A 21,248-nucleotide genomic window follows, 5' to 3' on the forward strand; every position below is an offset into this window, starting at 1 on the left:
GGTTCAGGTGCAGCCCGTCTCAATGGTACAGCTTCCTCCTAGAATCATAGAATGATTACAGCACAGAAGGAGGCCATTTGGCCCGTCGAGCCCGTGCCGGCTCTCTGCAAGAGCATTTCAGCTAATCCCACTCCCCCGCTCCTTCCCCATAGCCTTGCAAATTTTTTTCCTGCAGGTACTTATCCAATTCCCTTTTGAAAGCCACGATTAAGTCTGCCTCCACCACCCTTTCAGGCACTACATTCCAGATCCTAGTCACTCGCTGCGTTAAAAAGTTTTTTCTTACGTCGCCTTTGGTTCTTTTGCCAATCACCTTAAACCTGTCCTCTGGTTCTCAACCCTTCCGCCAATGGGAACAGTTTCTCTCTATCTACTCTGTCTAGACCCATCATGATTTTGAACACCTCTATCAAATCTCCTCTCAACCTTCTCTGCTCTAAGCAGAACAACCCCAGCTTCTCTAGTCTATCTACGTAACTGAAGTCCGTCATCCCTGGAACCATTCTCGTAAATCTTTTCTGCACTCTCTAAGGCCTTCACATCTTTCCTAAAGTGCAGCACCCAGAATTGGACACAATACTCCAGTTGAGGCTGCACCAGTGTTTTATAAAGGTTCATCATAACTTCCTTGTTTTTCTACTCTATGGGCAGGATTTTCATTGGGCCGTGGAGGTGGGATTGGAGGGGGGTTAAAATCCCGAAATCAGGGGGCACGAACCCATCCTGCCTCCATGCCAGTTTCAAAGGAGGCGGGTACCCAACCCGCACTGCGACCCGCCTCCCCGAGGTGGGAAGGGGATTAGTGCCAATTAACTGCCTGTTAACAGGTAGTTAACAGGCAGTTTTTAGCCTAATCCCTATTTTCATTCTTGAAGTGTGGGATTCCCGACGGCTCCAAACCACGCCAAGTTAGCGAGGCGGGCCGTTGGGCTGAGGGGCTTGGAGGGGTCGAGATGTCCGGTGTTCAGGTGTGTGATGGGTGCATGAGTGCAGAGGTAAGTGTGTTTGGTGTGTTTAAAGTGTTTAAAAAAGTTTTACTTAACTTTACAGCCTTCCTTCAGGTCTCGGGAGTCCCTCATCTCACCGGCATAGAAAGCAGAATGGCCGCGATCTGTCAAAAATTGCAGCATTCAGCTTTCTGTTCCAGAGATCTCTAAATCATCCTGATGTGGCGGAACCACCAGAGGATTACGGACAATTGTATGTAATTCCTTTTACAGCAATGTAGTACAGCTGGGAGCTGCACCTTTAATGTATCTGTTAACTGTACTAGGGCTTCTTTCCTGTACTCCGCGTGATGACGTCATACCGTCCGTCACGTGATCTCTCAATGGCGGGAAGAACGTGATGACATCATGATGTCAGAGCTCGGAACCTTCTAGCAGCAGAGCTCGGAACCTGCTAGCAGTTGAGCTCGGAACCTTCTAGCAGTTTCCAGAGAGGCTTTCAAGCAGACCAGACCTATTTGCATTATATCCTACAGTTTCCTGTACAGCTTCGTTTGTTCATTCAATTTTATTGTTTTTGATTTTCTGAGTCGATCTCAATTCTTCAGCTAGGAACCCCAGTTCCTACATTGGTGACCCCGATTTCTTCGAACAATTTTCATTGAAGTTACATCATGGACACGAACGCCGTCGCCCTCAAACTGCCACAATTTTGGGAGCAACAACCGGCCACGTGGTTTTTCCAGGCGGAAGCCCAATTTGCAATCCGGGGAGTAGCAGCGGATTCGACCCATTATTATTACGTGGTCTCCACCCTTGACAGCGCCACGGCCTCGCGGGTCGTCAGCCTCCTCGAGAGTCCACCGAATGATGGCAAGTACGAAGCTTTAAAAGCACGTTTACTGCAGATTTTCGGTCTGTCCAAGTCGGAGCGCGCTCGCAGACTTATCTCCATGCCCGGTTTCGGGGACTCAAAACCCTCGGAGCTCATGAGCCAAATGCTCACGCTTTTGGGCTCGGAATCGCAATGTTTTCTGTTCCGCGAGCTGTTTCTCTGTCAACTACCAGAGCCAGTACAGACGGCCTTGGCCAATTCCACGATCACGGATTGTGCTGAACTCGCCGCGGAAGCGGATAAAATATTCACCGTCTCTCAACAATCTTGTGCAGCCACGAGGCGCCCATCCCCCACAAGAGTGAATCCGACTCCTCCTCCTGCAGGCTGGTGTGCATACCACGCTCGTTTCGGCGCGAAGGCCAGAAATTGCTGTCCGCCCTGCAGTTTCTCACCAAAAAAAAAACCTACCTCAAACCAGCGGTTTCTGAGAAGATCAATAAGGCCTAAGGGACGCGCAGGAGTTGCGATGGCCGTTGGGTCCGCAGGGAAACTCCTATACATTACAGACTCCCTGTCAGGGCGACGTTTTCTCTTGTGATACTGGCTCCCAGTGCAGTATCCTACCAGCGTCGAAGCTAGATCTTCAATCCGGCGGTCAAGGTCCCCCCCTCGAGGCAGCCAATGGTGCGGCCATTCGTACGTTCAGAAAGCGTAGGGTCCAGTTGAGTTTTGGCGGCCAACGTTTTGTTTGGGAGTTCGTCACGGCGAAAGTCTCACAGGCCATCCTGGGGGCAGATTTCTTCTGCGCAAACAGGTTTTTCATCGACGTCCGACACTGCCGGCTAATCAGTGCCTCCACTTTTCATTCGGTCCCCTGCCACCGAAGCACTGCGATGTCTTGGTCAGTTGCCTGTGCAGTCCCATCTCCAAATGAGTTCTCTCGTCTTCTCAGTGAGTTCCCTGAGCTCACCAGGCCCACATTTTCTTCTTCAGTCGCGAGGCACGGTGTGGCGCAGCACATTACCACGACAGGATCCCCCGTTTATGCGAGAGCTCGAAGGCTGGAACCCGGTAAACTCGCGGCCACCAAGGCGGAGTTCCATACAATGCAACGCCTGGGTATTATTCGATGTTCGAATAGTCCTTGGTCCTCGCCATTACACATTGTTGCTAAGCCGGGCAGCGGATGGCGACCATGCGGCGACTACAGACACCTGAATGAGGCTACCACACCGGATCGGTACCCAATTCCTCACATTCAGGATTTTTCAGCCCATCTGGCAGGGAATTCCATCTTTTCCAAAGTAGACCTCGTCCGAGGCTATCATCAAGTGCCCGTGCATCCTCAGGACGTCCCCAAAACTGCCGTCATCACACCTTTCGGGCTTGTAATGAAATCTGTTTGTCTTGGTCCTGTATTCGTTTTGCACTCATGTATAGTACCCTCCCCCACTATGTATAGTTTCACTTCCTCTTTCCCGACTAACCTGGGAGGTTCCAGGTCATGGCTCTTGGCTCCGCCCCTGACTTCTCTTACATAAAGATCCCAGGATCTGTATGACTCATTCCTGTGAACCAGTCGGCGTGTTAAGATGTTAGCTCTGATCTTAGTGATTAAAAGCCAACTTGTTTAAGTCTATAACTTCTAGTTTTGTGGTTATTGAAGGCCCATCAATTTTAATCACTAAAGAATACTAGGATGGATCGACTCCTAAAACCAGAGCGTCTGGACTTGGATCCACATTCTGCTGAAGCATCAAATCAATTTGGACACTGGCTCAAATGCTTCGAACTCCTTGCGGGGGCCTCATCCGCTAGCGAGGTAGATAAACTGAGTCTACTGACTACTCGCGTAAGTCATCGGATTTATTCGTTCATCCGGGACGCCACCTCTTACACGGAGGCCATCACTATCCTGAAGGCCCAATACCAGAGGCCGGTAAACGAAGTGTACGCCAGACATCTGCTGGCTACACGCAGGCAGCGACCAGAGGAATCAATGGACGATTTCTTACAGGGCCTAAAGGACCTGGTCCGGGACTGTAACTGCAAGGCCGTGACGGCCAACGCGTACTCTGACGAATTGGTCCGCGATTCCTTCATCACGGGCCTCAAATCGAATTATATCCGGCAGAGACTGCTGGAGAAGGAGGTCCTGGACTTAAAAAAGGCAGCGGCCACTGCGCGATCGCTGGACGTGGCCCAGAAAAACTCTGACTCTTATTCTTCCGGCCATGCGGCCCTCACCGCCTCGTGCGTGCCGAGGGGGCCGCCATCTTGGAATCAGCCATCTTCCCCATCCAGGTCTCAGACCAGCTCTACGCCGCCGGAGTCCCCACACAGAAGTTCACCCAGGAGTCCTACTACAGCGGCAATGTCTCGAGGCCCGAAATGCTACTTATGCAGCCAGGCCAAGCACCCCAGACAACGATGCCCAGCGAAGGACGCTACATGCTTCAAATGTAAGAAAAAGGGGCATTTTAGCAAAGTCTGCAGGGGGAATCCGATTTCCAACTCCGTCACCGCCTCGTGCGTGCCGTGCGGGCCGCCATCTTGGGATCCGCCATCTTTTCCCGACTCAACGGCCGCCCAGGGCCCAACAGTGGCTTTGATCACGGTGGATCAATCCAGGCCACACCCGTTGACAAAATCCATGATGGACATACAGGTAAACGGGAATTTAACGAAATGTTTAATTGACTGTGGGAGTACCGAGAGTTTTATCCACCCTAGCCTGGTACGGCGGCACTCATTAACGGTAACCCCTACACGGAGCAGAATTGCTATGGCTACTAAGCCCCACACTTCGGACATTTTGGGCTACTGTGTGGTAACACTGACTGTAAAAGGCACGGACTACAAGGATTCTAAACTCCTCGTGATGCCAGAACTCTGTGTTAATGTAATCTTGGGCTTGGACTTCCAGTGCCACCACGAAAGTGTCACGCTAGCATATGGCGGGTCCCAGCCGCCACTCACAGTCTGTGGCCTATCAACCTTAAAAATCAGCCCGCCCTCTTTATTCGCTAATCTCGCTCCGAACTGTAGGCCCATAGCGACCAAAAGTAGACGGTACAGTCTGGAAGACAGACACTTTATCAAGGCGGAAGTGGACAGACTCCTGCGGGAAGGCATTATTGAATGCAGTACCAGCCCGTGGCGTGCCCAAGTAGTCATAGTTAAAAATAGCGAAAAGAAACGGATGGTAATTGACTACAGCCAGACTGTTAATATTTATACCCAGCTGGACGCCTACCCTTTACCCCGCATATCAGAAATGGTCAACCAGATTGCGCAATACCGAGTCTTCTCGACTATCGACCTCAAATCCGCGTATCACCAGCTCCCCATTAGAACGGAGGACCGCCCATACACCGCCTTCGAGGCGAACGGGCGCCTCTACCATTTTCTCAGAGTGTCCTTCAGGGTAACAAATGGGGTCTCGGTCTTCCAACGTGAGATGGACCGCATGGTTGACGAGAATAAACTACAAGCTACCTACCCCTATCTGGACAATGTCACTATTTGCGGGCACAACCAGCAAGACCACGATCTAAATCTTGCGAGATTTTTAAAAACTGCCCTAAAGCTGAATCTAACCTACAACGAAGACAAATGTGTCTTCAACACAACCCGTCTCTGTATCCTCGGCTGTGTGGTGGAAGATGGGGTAATTGGACCGGACCCTGACCGATTACGCCCCCTAAAGGAACTGCCCCTGCCACACAATCCCAAAGCTTTAAAAAGGTGCCTGGGATTTTTTTCGTATTATGCCCAATGGGTGCCCAATTACTCTGATAAGGCCCGACCCCTCATTAAATCGACGTCCTTCCCACTATCAGCTGAAGCTCGGGAGGCTTTCACCAGTATTAAACAGGACATTGAAAGGGCTGCAGTGTGTGCAGTGGACGAATGCATTCCCTTTCAAGTCGAAAGCGATGCGTCAGACTTTGCCTTAGCTGCGACCCTCAATCAGGCTGGGAGACCTGTGGCCTTCTTCTCCCGAACCCTTCAGGGACCTGAAATCAGGCACTCTTCTGTCGAGAAGGAGGCACAGGCTATAGTGGAGGCAGTGTGGCACTGGAGACACTACCTAGCTGGCAAACGTTTCACCCTGCTCACCGACCAGCGGTCGGTGGCTTTCATGTTTAATAACAAACAAAGGGGGAAAATCAAGAATGACAAAATACTCAGGTGGAGGATCGAACTATCCACGTTCGACTATGATATTATGTACAGGCCGGGAGCCCTTAATGAACCCCCAGACGCCCTATCGTGGGGAATGTGTGCCAGCATTCATACGGACAAATTACAGGGTCTCCACAACGACCGCTGTCATCCAGGGGTCACCCAACTATACCATTTTATAAAGTCCCGCAATCTGCCCCACTCCATCGAGGAGGTCAGGGCAATGACCAGAGCCTGCCGCATCTGTGCGGAATGCAAGCCTCGTTTCTACAGGCCTGACCGTGCACACCTTATCAAAGCCACACGGCCATTCGAGCGCCTAAGTCTGGACTTCAAGGGACCCCTTCCCTCTGCCGACCGTAACGTATACTTCCTCAATATCATTGATGAATATTCCCGCTTCCCCTTCGCCATTCCCTGCCCAGACATGACCAGTGCCACGGTCATCAAGTGTCTCTGTAATCTATTCTGCATGTTTGGCATGCCGAACTACATACACAGCGATAGGGGGACGTCATTCATGAGTGACGAGCTGTGCCAGTTCTTGCTCGCGAAGGGGATAGCCACTAGCAGAACCACTAGCTACAACCCCCGAGGTAATGGGCAAGTGGAAAGGGAGAATGCTACTGTTTGGAAGGCTGTCACATTAGCCTTAAAGTCAAAAGGCCTTCCGACCTCCCGCTGGCAGGAAGTCCTCCCAGACGTGCTCCACTCCATAAGGTCTCTGTTATGTACTGCCACTAACGCTACCCCTCACGAAAAGATGTTCGTTTTCCCCCGGAAATCCACCTCGGGCATATCTCTACCCGCGTGGCTGACGTCTCCGGGGACAGTACTATTGCGGAAGCACGTGAGAAGCCATAAAACGGACCCCCTTGTGGAAAAGGTACAGCTCCTCCATGCAAACCCTCAGTACGCCTATATCGAATACTCTGACGGGCGAGAGGACACTGTTTCCATAAAAGACCTCGCTCTCTCGGTGAGCGGAGAGAACGATGGAAGACTACCCGATGAAGACCTACACTACAAAGAGACAGGACGCCCAGAGGTATCAATACCCAACTTTAACCTGGAGGACACTGCAGATAACCTGGAAGACACTGCGGAGGCCCGGACAGCGGAGGGACCAGAATCCACTCCCCTAGAGGCACCCCAACCGGCTTTGCGCTGATCACTGAGAACTGCAAAACCTCCTGACAGACTCACTTTTACCAACTTTTAAGAAACATCACCCCGATGGACTAAATCTATAGAAGGGGTGAATGTAATGAAATCTATTTGTCTTGGTCCTGTATTCGTTTTGCACTCATGTATATTACCCTCCCCCACTGTGTATAGTTTCACTTCCTCTTTCCCGACTAACCTGGGAGGTTCCAGGTCTTGGCTCTTGGCTCCGCCCCGACTTCTCTTACATAAAGATCCCAGGATCTGTATGACTCATTCCTGTGAACCAGTCGGTGTGTTGAGATGTTAGCTCTGATCTTAGTGATTAAAAGCCAACTTCTTTAAGTCTATAACTTCTAGTTTTGTGGTTATTGAAGGCCCATCAGGGCTCTTTGAGTTCCTTCATATGCCGTTTGGGTTGAAGAATGCAGCACAAGCCTTCCAACGTCTCATGGATTCCGTGTTGCGCGATCTGCCATTCATCTTCGTCTACCTAGACGACATCCTTATTGCCAGTAACAGCACCAAAGAACACATTATGCACTTGCGTACCCTTTTTTCTCATCTCAGCCAACATGGCCTTATTATCAACCCGGCCAATGCCAGTTTGGGTTGCACAGCATTGATTTCCTGGGACACAGAATCACCTCAGAAGGCGCCGTCCTGCTGGCCACGAAGGTGGAAGCAGTCACCTCGTTCCCTCTTCCTCAGACCGTCAGGGCCCTCCAGGAATTTCTGGGAATGGTCAATTTTTATCATCGGTTCGTCCCCAAGGCGGCATTGTTGATGCAACCTTTGTACGAGACCCTCAGAGGTAAATCGGGCAAAGACCCGATTGATTGGACACCCTAGATGGACCAGGCTTTCCTCGACACTAAGAACGCTTTGGCTGCTGCGACCATGTTGGCACATCCCCTTCTGGGCGCAACCATTGCCCTTACCACTGATGCATCTGATTATGCCATTGGGGCAGTACAGGAGCAGTGGGTCGACGGCACATGGCAACCACTGGCTTTCTTCAGCCGCCAATTGCGGATGAACGAACGCAAGTATAGTACTTTTGATAGGGAGTTGTTGGCATTGTTTCTGGCCATCTGCCATTTTCGCTTCCTACTGGAAGGACGCCCATTCACGGCTTTTGTAGACCACAAGCCACTTACTTTTGCGATGGCCAAGACAGCAGAACCATGGTCGGCATGGCAACAACGTCATCTTACGTACATATCTGAATTTACAACCGACATACAACATGTCTTGGGCAAAGACAACCTGGTGGCGGATTGTCTCTCCAGTGCCCAGCTCGACGCAGTACACCTGGGAGTCGACTATGTTGGTTTGGCAAAAGAACAGAAGGCAGACCCTGAAGTGCAGGCATACCGGACCGCACCTTCCTGCTTACAAGTGGCTGATGTCAGTTTCCAGGCCGCAGGGACCACACTCCTGTGTGACATCTCGATGGGCGTCCCACGTCCAATCGTTCCAGTCGAATGGTGCAGGAGAATTTTCGACACTATCCACGGGTTGTCACACCCTGGCATGAGAGCGTCACAATGACTCATGGCAAAGAAATTTGTCTGGAAGGGCATGCATCTCGACGTCCATGACTGGACCAATAACTGCGTGAGTTGCCAGAAGTCCAAGATACAACGCCATGTTAAGGCCCCAGTCGCCACTTTTCCGGTTCCGGAACATCGATTCGACCATGTGCACGTGGACCTGGTTGGTCCTCTCCCTTCCTCTCGCGGGTACACTCACCTCCTCACTGTGGTAGACCGCTCCACCAGGTGGCCAGAGGCAATTCCTTTGGTTGCCACCACAGCGGCAGACATCTCCAGAGCCTTCATCTCGTCGTGGGTAGCTCGGTTCGGGGTACCGGCTGACCTCTCCTCTGACCGGGGGCCTCAATTTACCTCTGAGCTTTGGAACACCGTAGCTCAAGGTTTGGGCACCAAGCTTCATCGTACCACCGCCTACCATCCACAGGCGAACGGTCTGTGTGAAAGATTCCACAGGTCTCTTAAAGCCGCACTGCGTGCTAGTCTCCGTGGGCCTAGTTGGGTGGACAGGCTCCCTTGGGTGCTGCTGGGTCTTCGCACGGCGCCCAAGGACGACCTGCATTCTTCTTCAGCACAGCTGGTTTACGGCCAACCACTCAGAGTGCCTGGCAATTTTCTTCCTCCTCACACGGAACCCTGGTCCCCAGCTCAGCAGCTCGTCAGCCACCAGGAAGCGGCTAGGAATTTCATCCCAGTGCCTACGTCACATCATGACCTGTAGCGCTCCCATGTCCCGGTGGATCTTAAGAGTGCAGAATACGTGTTCATTCAGCAGGATGCTCGCAAAAACCCACTCAAACCACCTTACACAGGTCTGTTCCGCGTCATCTCGTCAGGTGACAAGTCCTTCACAGTCGATGTCGGCGGTAAGCCTGACCACATCTCCATCGACAGGTTGAAACCGGCGCATCTGGATCTGAGCGAACCAGTAGTCACCGCTCAGCCGCCTCGTCGTGGTCGTCCACCATCGACTGCCGGTCCAGTACAGCCACAGTCATCCGCCGATTCGCCAGTGCCCGCCTCACCGGGTCGACCACAGCCGGCCTCCTCCTCTCCTCCACCTGCGGCGTCATCCCAACCACAGCCAATGGCCAGTTCATCTTCTAGCGCTCCGTTCCAGCTGCCAGGGTATCACAGTCGGTCGGACAGACTCGTCAGACCCCCTTCTCGCCTTACCTTCTCCGTTAAAAGCAATTCTGGGGCATGTGGCGGAACCACCAGAGGATTACGGACAATTGCATATAATTCCTTTTACAGCAATGTAGTACAGCTGGGGGCTGCACCTTTAATGTATCTGTTAACTGTACTAGGGCTTCTTTCCTGGACTCCACGTGATGACATCATGCCGTCCGTCACGTGATCTCTCCACGGCGGGAAGAACGTCATGACGTCAGAGCTCGGAACCTTCTAGCAGTAGAGCTCAGAACCTGCTAGCAGTTGAGCTCGGAACCTGCTAGCAGTTGAGCTCGGAACCTGCTAGCAGTTTCCAGAGAGGCTTTCAAGCAGACCAGACCTATTTGCATTGTATCCTACAGTTTCCTGTACAGCTTCGTTTGTTCATTAAATTTTATTGTTTTTGATTTTCTGAGTCGATCTCAATTCTTCAGCTAGGAACCCCAGTTCCTACACTGAGAGGAAGGAATTAACTTGGAGTACAGATTGTCAGTGTTTGACGGCTTCAAACAGCTGTGAAATGCTGATATTTCTTCTGTCAAAAGGTCTTGACAGATGAAATATCAATCTGTGATGTCACCTGTTGCCAGGTGGCCCTTAATTGGCCTGCTGAGCCCACTGGGTGGGCTCAACAAGGTCAATCAAGTCAAAATCGTGTGGGTTGGCTACAACTCGATGGAGGCGGGACTACAACCCCAAAAGTTTTAGTCCCGCCTCCTACCCGCCTCCTCAATGAAAATCCAGCCCTATATCTCTATTTATGAAGCCCAGGATCCCATATGCTTTTTTACCCGCTTTCTCAACCTGCCGTGCACATATACCCCCAGGTCTCTGTTCATGCACCCCCTTTAGAATTGTACCCTTTAGTTTATATTGCCTCTCCTCGTTCTTCCGACCAAAATGTATCACTTCGCACTTTTCTGCATTAAATTTCATCTGCCACGTGTCCGCCCATTCCACCAGCGTGTCTACGCCCTCTTGAGGTCTATCACTATCCTCCTCACTGTTCACTACACTTCCAAGTTCTGTGTCATCTGCAAATGTTGAAATTGTGCCCTGCACACCCAAGTCCAAGTCATTAATATATATCAAGAAAAGCAGTGGTCCTAGTACTGACCCCTAGGGAACACCACTGTGTACCTTCCTCCAGTCCGAAAAATAACAGTTCACCACTACTCTCTGTTTCACGTCACTTAGCCAATTTTGTATCCATGCTGCCAAGTCCCTTTTATTGCATGGGCTTCAACTTTGCTGGCAAACCTATTATGTGGCACTTTATCAAATGCCTTTTGGAAGTCCTTGTACACCACGTCAACCGCATTGCCCTCATCAACCCTCTGTTACCTCATCAAAAAACTCGATCAAGTTAGTTAAACACAATTTGCCTTTAACAAATTCATGCTGGCTTTCCTTAATTAATCCACACTTGTCCAAGTGACTGTTAATTTTGTCCCTGATTATCGTTTCTAAAAGCTTCCCCACTACCAAGGCTAAACTGACTGGCCTGTAGTTGTTGGGTTTATCCTTACACCCTTTTTTGAACAAATGGTGTAACATTTGCAATTCTCCAGCCCTCTGGCACCACCCCTGTATCCAAGGAGGATTGGAAGATTATGGCCAGTACCCCTGCGATTTCCACCTTAACTTCCCTCAGCCTCCTAGGATGCATCCCATCCGGTCCTGGTGACTTATCTACTTTAAGTACAGCCAGCCTTTCTAGTACCTCCTCTTTATCAATTTTCATCCCATCCAGTATCTCTACTAACTCCTCTTTCACTATGACTTTGGCAGCATCTTCTTCCTTGGTGAAGACAGATGCAAAATACTCATTTAGTACCTCAGCCATGCCCTCTGCCTCCATGCGTAGGTCACCTTTTTGGTCCCTAATCAGCCCCACCCCTCCTCTTACTACCTGTTTACTATTTATATGCCTATAGAAGATTTTGAATTACCTTTTATGTTAGCTGCCAATCTATTCTCATACTCTCTCTTTGCCCCTCTTTCTTTTTAACTTCCCCTCTGAACTTTCTATATTCAGTCTGATTCTCACTTGTATTCTCAACCTGACATCTGTCATACGCGCTCTTTTTCTGCTTCATCTTACTCTCAATCTCTTTCATCATCCAGGGAGCTCTGACTTTGGTTGCCCTACCTTTGCCCCTCGTGGGAATGTACTTCGACTGTACCCGAACCAGCTCCTCTTTAAAGGCAGCCCATTGTTCAATTACAGTTTTGCCTGCCAATCATTGATTCCAATTTACCCGGGCCAAATCCGTTCTCAACCCACTAAAATTGGCCTTCCTCCAATTAAGTATTTTTAATCTAGATTGAAACATAGAAAATAGGAGCAGGAGTAGGCCATTCGGTCCCTCGAGCCTGTTCCGCCATTTAATGAGATCATGGCTGATCATCCAAATTCAGTACTCTGTCCCTGCTTTCTCCCCATATCCCTTGATCCCTTTAGCCTTAAGAAATATATCAAACTCCTTCTTGAATAGATTTAATGAATTGGCCTCAACTGCCTCATGTGCTAGAGAATTCCACAGGTTCACCACTCTCTGGCTGAAGAAATTCCTCCTCATCTCAGTCCTAAATGGCTTACCCCTTATCCTTAGACTGTGACCCCTGGTTCTGGACTCCCCCACCATCGGGAACATCCTTCCTGCATCTAGTCTGTCCAGTCCTGTTAGAATTTTATAAGTTTCAATGAGATCCCTGCTCATTCTTCTAAAATCTAGCGAATATAAGCCTAATCGACCCAATCTCTCCTCATACGTCATTCCTGCCATCCCAGGTATTAATCTGGTAAATCTTCGCTGCACTCTCTCCATGGCAAGAACATCCCTATCCCTATCCCTTTCCATAGCTAATCTAAACCTTGATACTATAATCACTGTTCCCTAAATGTTCCCCTACTGACACTTGCTCCACCTCATTCCCCAGAACCAGATCCAGCAATGCCTCCTTCCTCATTGGACCAGAAATGTACTGATCAAGAAAGTTCTCCTGAACACACTTCAGAAATTCTTCCCCCTCTCTGCCCTTTACACTATTACTATCCCAGTCTATATAAGGATAGTTGAAGTCCCCCATTATCACCACTCTTTAGTCCTAGTTCTATTGCCTGTGTCCCATGAAATGAAACCCCTCCTTCCCACACCACTCTTTTAGCCATCTTCCTCATTTGTTGTCCCTATGCCAATTAGCACATGGCTCAGGTAACAATCCTAGAGATTACCACCCTTGATATCCTGCTTTTTAATTTAGCTCGTAACTCCTGTTACTCTCTCAGCAGGACCTCCTGCCCACTCTTTCCTATGTTAACTGAAGGAAAGGGTTAACTTTGCCTATTTGGACATTACATTTGGACATTTAAAGTTTAAACTGCAAAGGCAGCAATGTGCAGGAACTTCGAGAAGCTTCGAACAGGCTTTTGGTTCTCTAAACAACTGACTTGAAAAAACAATTTTGAGACAGTGAGAAATCCTTCAGAAAGACAACTAAAATACAGGCTTTTGGTTCTCATGATTTTGAGTGGCTCAGCCAATTATCCATCATTAATGAACCCAGCTGAGTGGCCAAAATGGGACTTCTCTTGACTTTAATTCACTGACAGAAATCATATAAAAATGGGACATCGTGGCAGATTCTTTACTGCAGTCGGCAAAGCCTTAAGAAACTTTGCCAAGAGGAAGGACGTCCAGGAACAAAAAGAAACTTTAAGGGCTACAAGACAGCTGATCACTCTTCTGCTTTGATGCTGAGATCCTTGGTTTAAAATGTTGTTTGCAGTTATTGATTTGCTTGATGCTTGTGTAAACTGTTTTAAAGCTGTGTTCAATGTTTAAATCATTAAAGGTAACTTTGATTAATTAACATACAGAGTAGTGTGACTTTCTATGGCTGGCTACTGTCCAGGCCCATGAATCACTGGAACATCTGTATCCCTACACAACATGGACCACGATAACTGGATTTCATAGTCGCTGCCTCACTCTGTCACCGCTCCTTTTAAACTGTTACCCCTGGGGGTTTTGAAGCCCATCCCTCTGGTGCAATCTGCCGGCCAGCACAGTGTAGGAGTTGGCCCATTTCCCTCCCGCCCCGACCGGCAAGCTGTAGTTGGCCGCCTGTCTGCCAGCTACCAGCTTGTGTGGCGGACTTTATAGGAGGCCTGAAGTCGCATTTGGTTCGGGCCTCAGGTCGGCGCAAAGAGCGGCCACTCTGTCCACTTCACCTGCCCCCCACCCCATGTTTTGGTCACAAGTTGAATTCCTCCCCCACAGTTTCTTCTGCTCTATGCCTCACGTAAACACCCAGATGGCAGGACGAGCTGAGGCTCTCACCTGCCAGTGCTGCACTGTAGCCACTAGATGGCATGAGAGTACAGCCCTGGGTCATGTTCCTCTCCCTTGTCAAGGACCCATCCCCATGGACAGTCCAGAAAGAGAATTGTTTCCAGAAGCAGTATTATCACACTGTGTTAGAGATCTCATATCCCACTGGTACCTTGTTACCCAACAGGACTGCTGATGTTTTGTTTGAACAAGTATTGTATCTACTCCCCCACCCATCCTCCACTTTCGAGCCCAACCCAACTGCTGACGTGTCTCCCTACCTGTGACTCAGTGCCATGGCTTCAAACGTTTCCCTGGAAACAAAGTAATATTCCCGCCCATCTTCCTCATAGCTGATTGGTGGCCGGGTGGTATCTGCAAGGACAGAGAGAAGAGAGTTACCAGGCTGAACCAGGGCCTCCAGAGCAGGGTTCAAGTTATACACACTGAGCGTGGACTGGTAATCCAGTATCTGTCTGAGGATCATCACACACACTCTCCCCCAGACCCACATCCTCCGTCTCCTACTCTAACGCATTCTTTCCCTGGATCTGGAGTATTGTGTACAGTTTTGGTCTCCTTACCTAAGGAAGGATATACTTAACTTAGCAATGAAGGTTCACTAGATTGATTCCTGGGATGAGAGTGCTGTCCTATGAGGAGAAATTGTGTAGAATGGGCCTATATTCTCTGGAGTTTAGAAGAATGAGCGGTGATCTCATTGAAACATATAAAATTCTTACAGGGCTTGAGAGGGTAGATGCTGAGAGGGTGCTTCCCCTGACTGGAGAGTCTAGAACTAGGGGTCATAGTCTCAGGGTAAGGGGTCGGCCATTTAAGACTGAGATGAGGAGAAATTTCTTCACTCAGAGGGTTGTGAATCTTTGTAATTCTCTACCCCAGAGGGCTGTGGAGGCTCAGTCATTGAGTATATTCAAGACTGAGATCAATAGAATTTTGGGCACTAAGGGAATCAAGGGGTATGGGGATGGGCGGGAAAGTGGAGTTGCTGTAGAAGTTCAGCCATGATCTTATTGAATAGCGAAGCAGACTCGAGTAGGCATATGGCCTACTCCTGCTCTTATTTCTTATGTTCTTATCCCAAGCCCTGTGGTTCCCCTCCTCTCCCTCGGCCTTTGATCCCTCCTACAATCTACAAGATTGTAAAACCCAAGCTTGCCGTCATCTTGGCTTTGCAGTTAAAAAAAGCTCACCCAACATGTGCTGACGACGTGAGAAGGCCCGGCTCTTTCAGTTATTTTTCAGCAAAAGTACCTGACAATAGATACCATCCCCCACCCCACCACCCCCCAAAAGAAAAAACATTAAAGTGGTTTGGGCAAAAATGACAATTAGATTGGTTTAGAATGTGTTTTGTACCAATATAGATGGCCTTGTCTTTGTACCAGAAATTAGGGTTCTTGATGTGGAGTCAAACACTTGCATGTTTATCAAGGGCTAGATGAACACACTCACAGTCAATGCACAGCAATGCTTTACATGTTACAGTTATTGAGCTCAACTTTGTACATCTCTTCCTTCTGTTTCATCTTCTAACTTTCTTACAATAGTCTTGCTTTTAAGCTCTGTTAACAGGCCATTACATCACCTCTTCCATGACCTTCACTCTTGGTTTTACATTAGCTCAACATACCAAAAACTCAAAACAGCTTCACAGCACCATCTGAGGACATAACATGAACTACCTTATCTGTTTGCATGTACAGAAAAGAATAAACATATAGATGTAACCGTGAGAAGATTCAAACTAGCCGAGGCTATTTAATATGATGACAGTTACAGTCTAACAGTTCTGTTGACATTCTACAGGTATCGCCTGTTTCAGCAACTCTCTGAAGCTACCTTTTACCCACAAAATTTTACAGCAGAGAAACAGGCCATTCAGCCCAACAGATCCATGCCGGTGTTTATGCTCCACACGAGCCTCCTCCCACCTTACTTCATCTAACCTGAACATATCCTTCCATTCCTTTCTCTCTCGTGTGCTTATCTAGCTTCCCCTTAAATACCACTCCCTATGGTACAAGTTCCATATTCTCACCACTCTCTGAGTAAAGTGGTTTCTCTTGAATTCCTTATTGGATTTATTGGTGATGATCTTATATTTATGGCCCCTAGTTTTGGTCTCCCCCACATCTACCCTATAAAAACCCTTCATAATTTTAAAGACCTCTATCAGGTCACCTCTCAGCCTTCTCTTTTCTAGAGAAAAGAGCCTCAGCCTGTTCAGTCTTTCCTGATAGTTATAACCTCTCAGTTCTGGTATCATCCTTGTAAATGTTTTTTCCACTTTCTCCAGTGTCTCCGTATCCTTTTTGTAATGTGGAGACCAGAACTAAGAACTAAGTACTACAAGTGAGGTCTAACCAAGATTCTATATAAGTTTAACATAATGTCTCTGGTTTTGAACCCCAGTGCTTTGTTTGCATTATTTATGGCTTTGTTAACCTGTGTTGCTACTTTTAATAATTTGTGTATCTGTACACCTTGATCCCTTTGCACCTCTACCCTGTTTAAACTCTCACTTTCCAAGGAATAGGTGGTCTCCTTATTCCTCCTACCAAAATGCACCACCTCACACTTATCTATCATCTTTCCCTATCCACTCTATCAAACACTTCATAATTTAAAAACCTCTATTAAATCGCCTCTTAGCCTCTCTGCTCCAGTAGAAATAGTCCCAGTATTTCAAGTCTCTCCTCATAACGATAGTTTCCCATCCCTGGTATCCTAGTGAATCTACACTGTATGCTCTTTATGGTTTTAATATTCTTTCTATAATGGGGTGCCTGAAACTGCATACAGTACTCAAACTGTGACCTAACCAATGTTTTGTATAAATTTATCATTACCCCTTTACACTCACACTCTATGTCCATATTCCTAAAACCCAAAATGCTGTTCACTTTTCTATGGGTTTATCTTCCAGCACTCACACTTTCAGGGAATTAATGTATTTGAACCCCTAGATCTCTCTGTTCATCCACACCCTTCAATATCTTCCCATTGAATGCTCACACCCATTCCTTGTTTTTCCTCCCAAAATGTAACACCTCTCAATTATCCACATTAAACTGTATCTGCTCTCTGTCTTCCCATTCTGCTCACTTGTCTGTGTCTCCGGAAATCTTTCACACTCCTCTTTACTGTTTACCAAGCTTCCTATTTGTGTGTCATCAGCTAATTTTGAGATTGTACACCCTTTGCCCAAGTCTAAATTATTTATATATGCCAAGATCAAAAGCAGGCCCAGCACTGACCCCTGGGGTACACAACATCCAAACCCTTCTCCACTCCAAGCAACACCCATTTGCTCTAACCCCTTGTTTCAGGTCCCTCAACCAACTTTCAATCAATGCTGCTACATTTCTTCTTATACCTGAATTTTACTAACAAGCCCTGTGTGAGACACCTTATCAAATGCCTTCTGAAAATCCATATACACCACATCCACTGCATTCCTTTTATTTACCCAATCCCCTCCCCAAAAACTCTATTAAATTTATCACAATCCATGCTGGGTGTCCCTGATTACCCTATGTATTTCTAAATCACTTTCACAAGCACCCGGAGTTCAGGGGCTCTGAACTGGTCCTCATTCACTTTGCAAGATTGCATTAGCAATGACTGATGCATGATGGGTCCTGTCATCCTTCTCGTGGAGGGTGGCATCTTAAAGCTGCATGGGCTTCTGTTACTTTTTATTTTTTGGGGCGAATTTGGTGCCTCTCAAAGACACATCTTCACTGACTCCCTGCACCCTGTCAGATTGATAACATGACCCTGCTCCTCATCTTCAACTACTACTCCCTCTGAGATTCTCCTCCAGCCTGCTATCCTCGCAAACATCCTTTCCTTTCCCGCGGGACGTGTACCTTTCTGCAACGTACTCTGAGATGTCATTCCCTCTGGGAGAATGCCTGATAGGGATATTGGTGTTGTTACTGGTTGGGCATTCATCCCCTTTCGAACGGCATAGTCTGGTTTTGGAGAAAGCTGCCCAGCAAATTTCATAACTGAAAATCGAACAGTATAACTTGGTTTTTCACCACTGCATTATATAAACTCCTCACTCATGGCCCCCCCACCACCGCCACACCTGCCCTGCTGTCTGATTGCAGACTGGGCAAATGACAGCAGCTTTAATGGTGACCGTTATATGGAGTGGTGCATTAACAGTGAAGGTGCAGCACGGAGGATGAGTTAATCAGACAATAAAAACCACATCAACTCCTTAAACCCTCTGCACTCTGTCCCAAGAAAGCACGAAACAAGAAGAGACCTTTCAGGCCATCATTCCCATTGCATCCACAGCTCAAGTACACTCTACCCTATCATGGACTCTACCCACCTATTTAATCGCCTTCCACCACCCATCACCACCCACCCCTTGCCTACTTTCCTGAAAGGAAGGTGTCGAGAGCCTGTACACCAGATGGTAAAGTCTGTCTCTTCCATTAAGGGATTTCCTCATTCGAAGTTGATCTTTCTTCTGGCCAGTTATGTGCAGACCCAGCAACATCAATGTGTGTCGCCACGCGAGGTATCCTTACTTACGTGGTACTGGACTTTGGAAGAGACGTGGGTTGGTCTCAATCAATTTTCTTCTCAGTTCATTCACTCCTACTCCTGAAGGACCTAGAGTATCAGGAAAACAAGGAAGCCAAGCTAGCCGCTGGGTTTCAGTTCTCAACGCAATGCTTCCAATTATCACAGGACATTTCTCACCAGCTGTACACAGTGGCTGAATAACACTGTTCCAGCTACTCTCCGAAATTCAGAAACATGCTGGGGGGCGAACATGCAATCTCCCGCTCGTCTATCGGAACTTTGGCTGAAGGGTTGCGAAAACTCTGGAAAAACCTCTCTCCATCTCCGTAACATCACCCATCTCCAACCCTGTCTCAGCCCATCTGCTGCTGAAAACCTCATGCATGCCTTTGCCACCTCCAGACTCGACAATTCTATGACTCTCCTGGCCAGCCTCCCAACCTCCACTCTCTATAAACTACAGCTCGTCCAAAACTCTGCGGTCCCTGCCGATTTACCCGGTGCCCTGCACTGTGGGACTGAGCCCTTCCCCTGGTGTCCTGCACTGTGGGACTGGACCCTTCCCCTGGTGCCCTGCACTGTGGGAATGGACCCTTCCCCTGGTGTCCTGCACTGTGAGGCTGGGCCCTTCCCCTGGTGCCCTGCATTGTGGGACAGGGCCCTTCCCCTGGTGCCCTGCACTGTGGGACTTTGCCCTTCCTCTGGTGCCCTTCACTGTGGGACTGGGCCCTTCTCCTGGTGCCCTTCACTGTGGGACTGGGCCTTCTCCATGTGCCCTGCACTGTGGGACTGGGCCCTTCCCCCAGTGCCCTGCACTGTGGGACTGGGCCCTTCCCCAGGTGTCCTGCACTGTGGGACTGGGCCCTTCCCCTGATGTCCTGCACTGTGGGACTGGACCCTTCCCCTGGTGTCCTGCACTGTGAGGCTGGGCCCTTCCCCTGGTGCCCTGCACTGTGGGACTGGGCCCTTCCCCCGGTGCCCTGCACTGTGGGACTGGGCCCTTCCCCCAGTGCCCTGCACTGTGGGACAGGGCCCTTCCCCTGATGCCCTGCACTGTGGGACTGGGCCCTTCCCCTGCTGCCCTGCACTGTGCGACTGGGCCCTTCCTCTGGTGCCCTGCACTGTGGGACTGGGCCCTTCCCCTGGTGCCCTGCACTGTGCGACTGGGCCCTTCCTCTGGTGTCCTGCACTGTGGGACTGGGCCCTTCCCCTGGTGCCCTGCACTGTGGGACTGGGCCCTTCCCCCGGTGCCCTGCACTGTGGGACTGGGCCTTTCCCCTGGTGTCCTGCACTGTGGGACTGGGCCCTTCCCCTGGTGTCCTGCACTGTGGGACTGGGCCGTTCCCCTGGTGTCCTGCACTGTGGGACTGGGCCCTTCTCCTGGTGCCCTTCACTGTGGGACTGGGCCTTCTCCATGTGCCCTGCACTTTGGGACTGGTCCCTTCCCCTGGTGCCCTGCACTGTGGGACTGGGCCCTTCCCCTGGTGCCCTGCACTGTGCGACTTTGCCCTTCCTCTGGTGCCCTTCACTCTGGGACTGGGCCCTTCTCCTGGTGCCCTTCACTGTGGGACTGGGCCTTCTCCATGTGCCCTGCACTGTGGGACTTGGCCCTTCCCCAGGTGTCCTGCACTGTGGGACTGGGCCCTTCCCCTGATGTCCTGCACTGTGGGACTGGACCCTTCCCCTGGTGTCCTGCACTGTGAGGCTGGGCCCTTCCCCTGGTGCCCTGCACTGTGGGACTGGGCCCTTCCCCCGGTGCCCTGCACTGTGGGACTGGACCCTTACCCTTGTGTCCTGCACTGTGGGACTGGACTCTTCCCCTGGTGTCCTGCACTGTGAGGCTGGGCCCTTCCCCTGGTGCCCTGCACTGTGGGACAGGGCCCGTCCCCTGGTGCCCTGCACTGTGGGACAGGGCCCTTCCCCTGGTGCCCTGCACTGTGCGACTGGGCCCTTCCTCTGGTGCCCTGCACTGTGGGTCTGGGCCCTTCCCCTGGTGCCCTGCACTGTGCGACTGGGCCCTTCTCCTGGTGCCCTTCACTGTGGGACTGGGCCTTCTCCATGTGCCCTGCACTGTGGGACTGGGCCCTTCCCCTGGTGCCCTTCCCTGTGGGACTGGGCCCTTCCCCTGGTGCCCTGCACTGTGGGACTGGGCCCTTCCCCTGGTGTCCTGCACTGTGGGACTGGACTCTTCCCCTGGTGTCCTGCACTGTGAGGCTGGGCCCTTCCCCTGGTGCCCTGCACTGTGGGACAGGGCCCTTCCCCTGATGCCCTGCACTGTGGGACTGGGCCCTTCCCCTCGTGCCCTGCACTGTGGGACAGGGCCCTTCCCCTGATGCCCTGCACTGTGGGACTGGGCCCTTCCCCTGCTGCCCTGCACTGTGCGACTGGGCCCTTCCTCTGGTGCCCTGCACTGTGGGACTGGGCCCTTCCCCTGGTGCCCTGCACTGTGCGACTGGGCCCTTCCTCTGGTGTC

At 50.1% G+C, this 21,248-nt stretch overlaps 1 protein-coding gene and 1 pseudogene across 6 annotated transcripts in view; one reads left to right on the plus strand and one right to left on the minus strand.

Moving 5' to 3' along the window:
- The window catches only part of LOC147120072 (MAGUK p55 subfamily member 4-like), a 391,734-nt gene that overhangs the window by 9,168 nt on the left and 361,318 nt on the right, over nucleotides 1-21,248 (minus strand). For all 6 annotated transcript variants that reach the window (XM_085985616.1, XM_085985614.1, XM_085985613.1 and 3 more), the window contains 2 exons: nucleotides 18,782-18,862; nucleotides 14,485-14,578 (listed from right to left, as the gene is read on the minus strand). In XM_085985616.1, coding sequence (XP_085841742.1) covers nucleotides 14,485-14,578; nucleotides 18,782-18,862 — 175 coding nt within the window. The remainder of the gene's footprint in view (nucleotides 1-14,484; nucleotides 14,579-18,781; nucleotides 18,863-21,248) is intronic.
- LOC147120073 (uncharacterized) lies at nucleotides 19,026-20,987 on the plus strand (annotated as a pseudogene).

The sequence above is a fragment of the Somniosus microcephalus genome, chromosome 4, assembly GCF_052327205.1.
Source record: "Somniosus microcephalus isolate GS21.2 chromosome 4, FLI_Smic_1.0, whole genome shotgun sequence".
Lineage (NCBI taxonomy): Eukaryota > Metazoa > Chordata > Chondrichthyes > Squaliformes > Somniosidae > Somniosus > Somniosus microcephalus.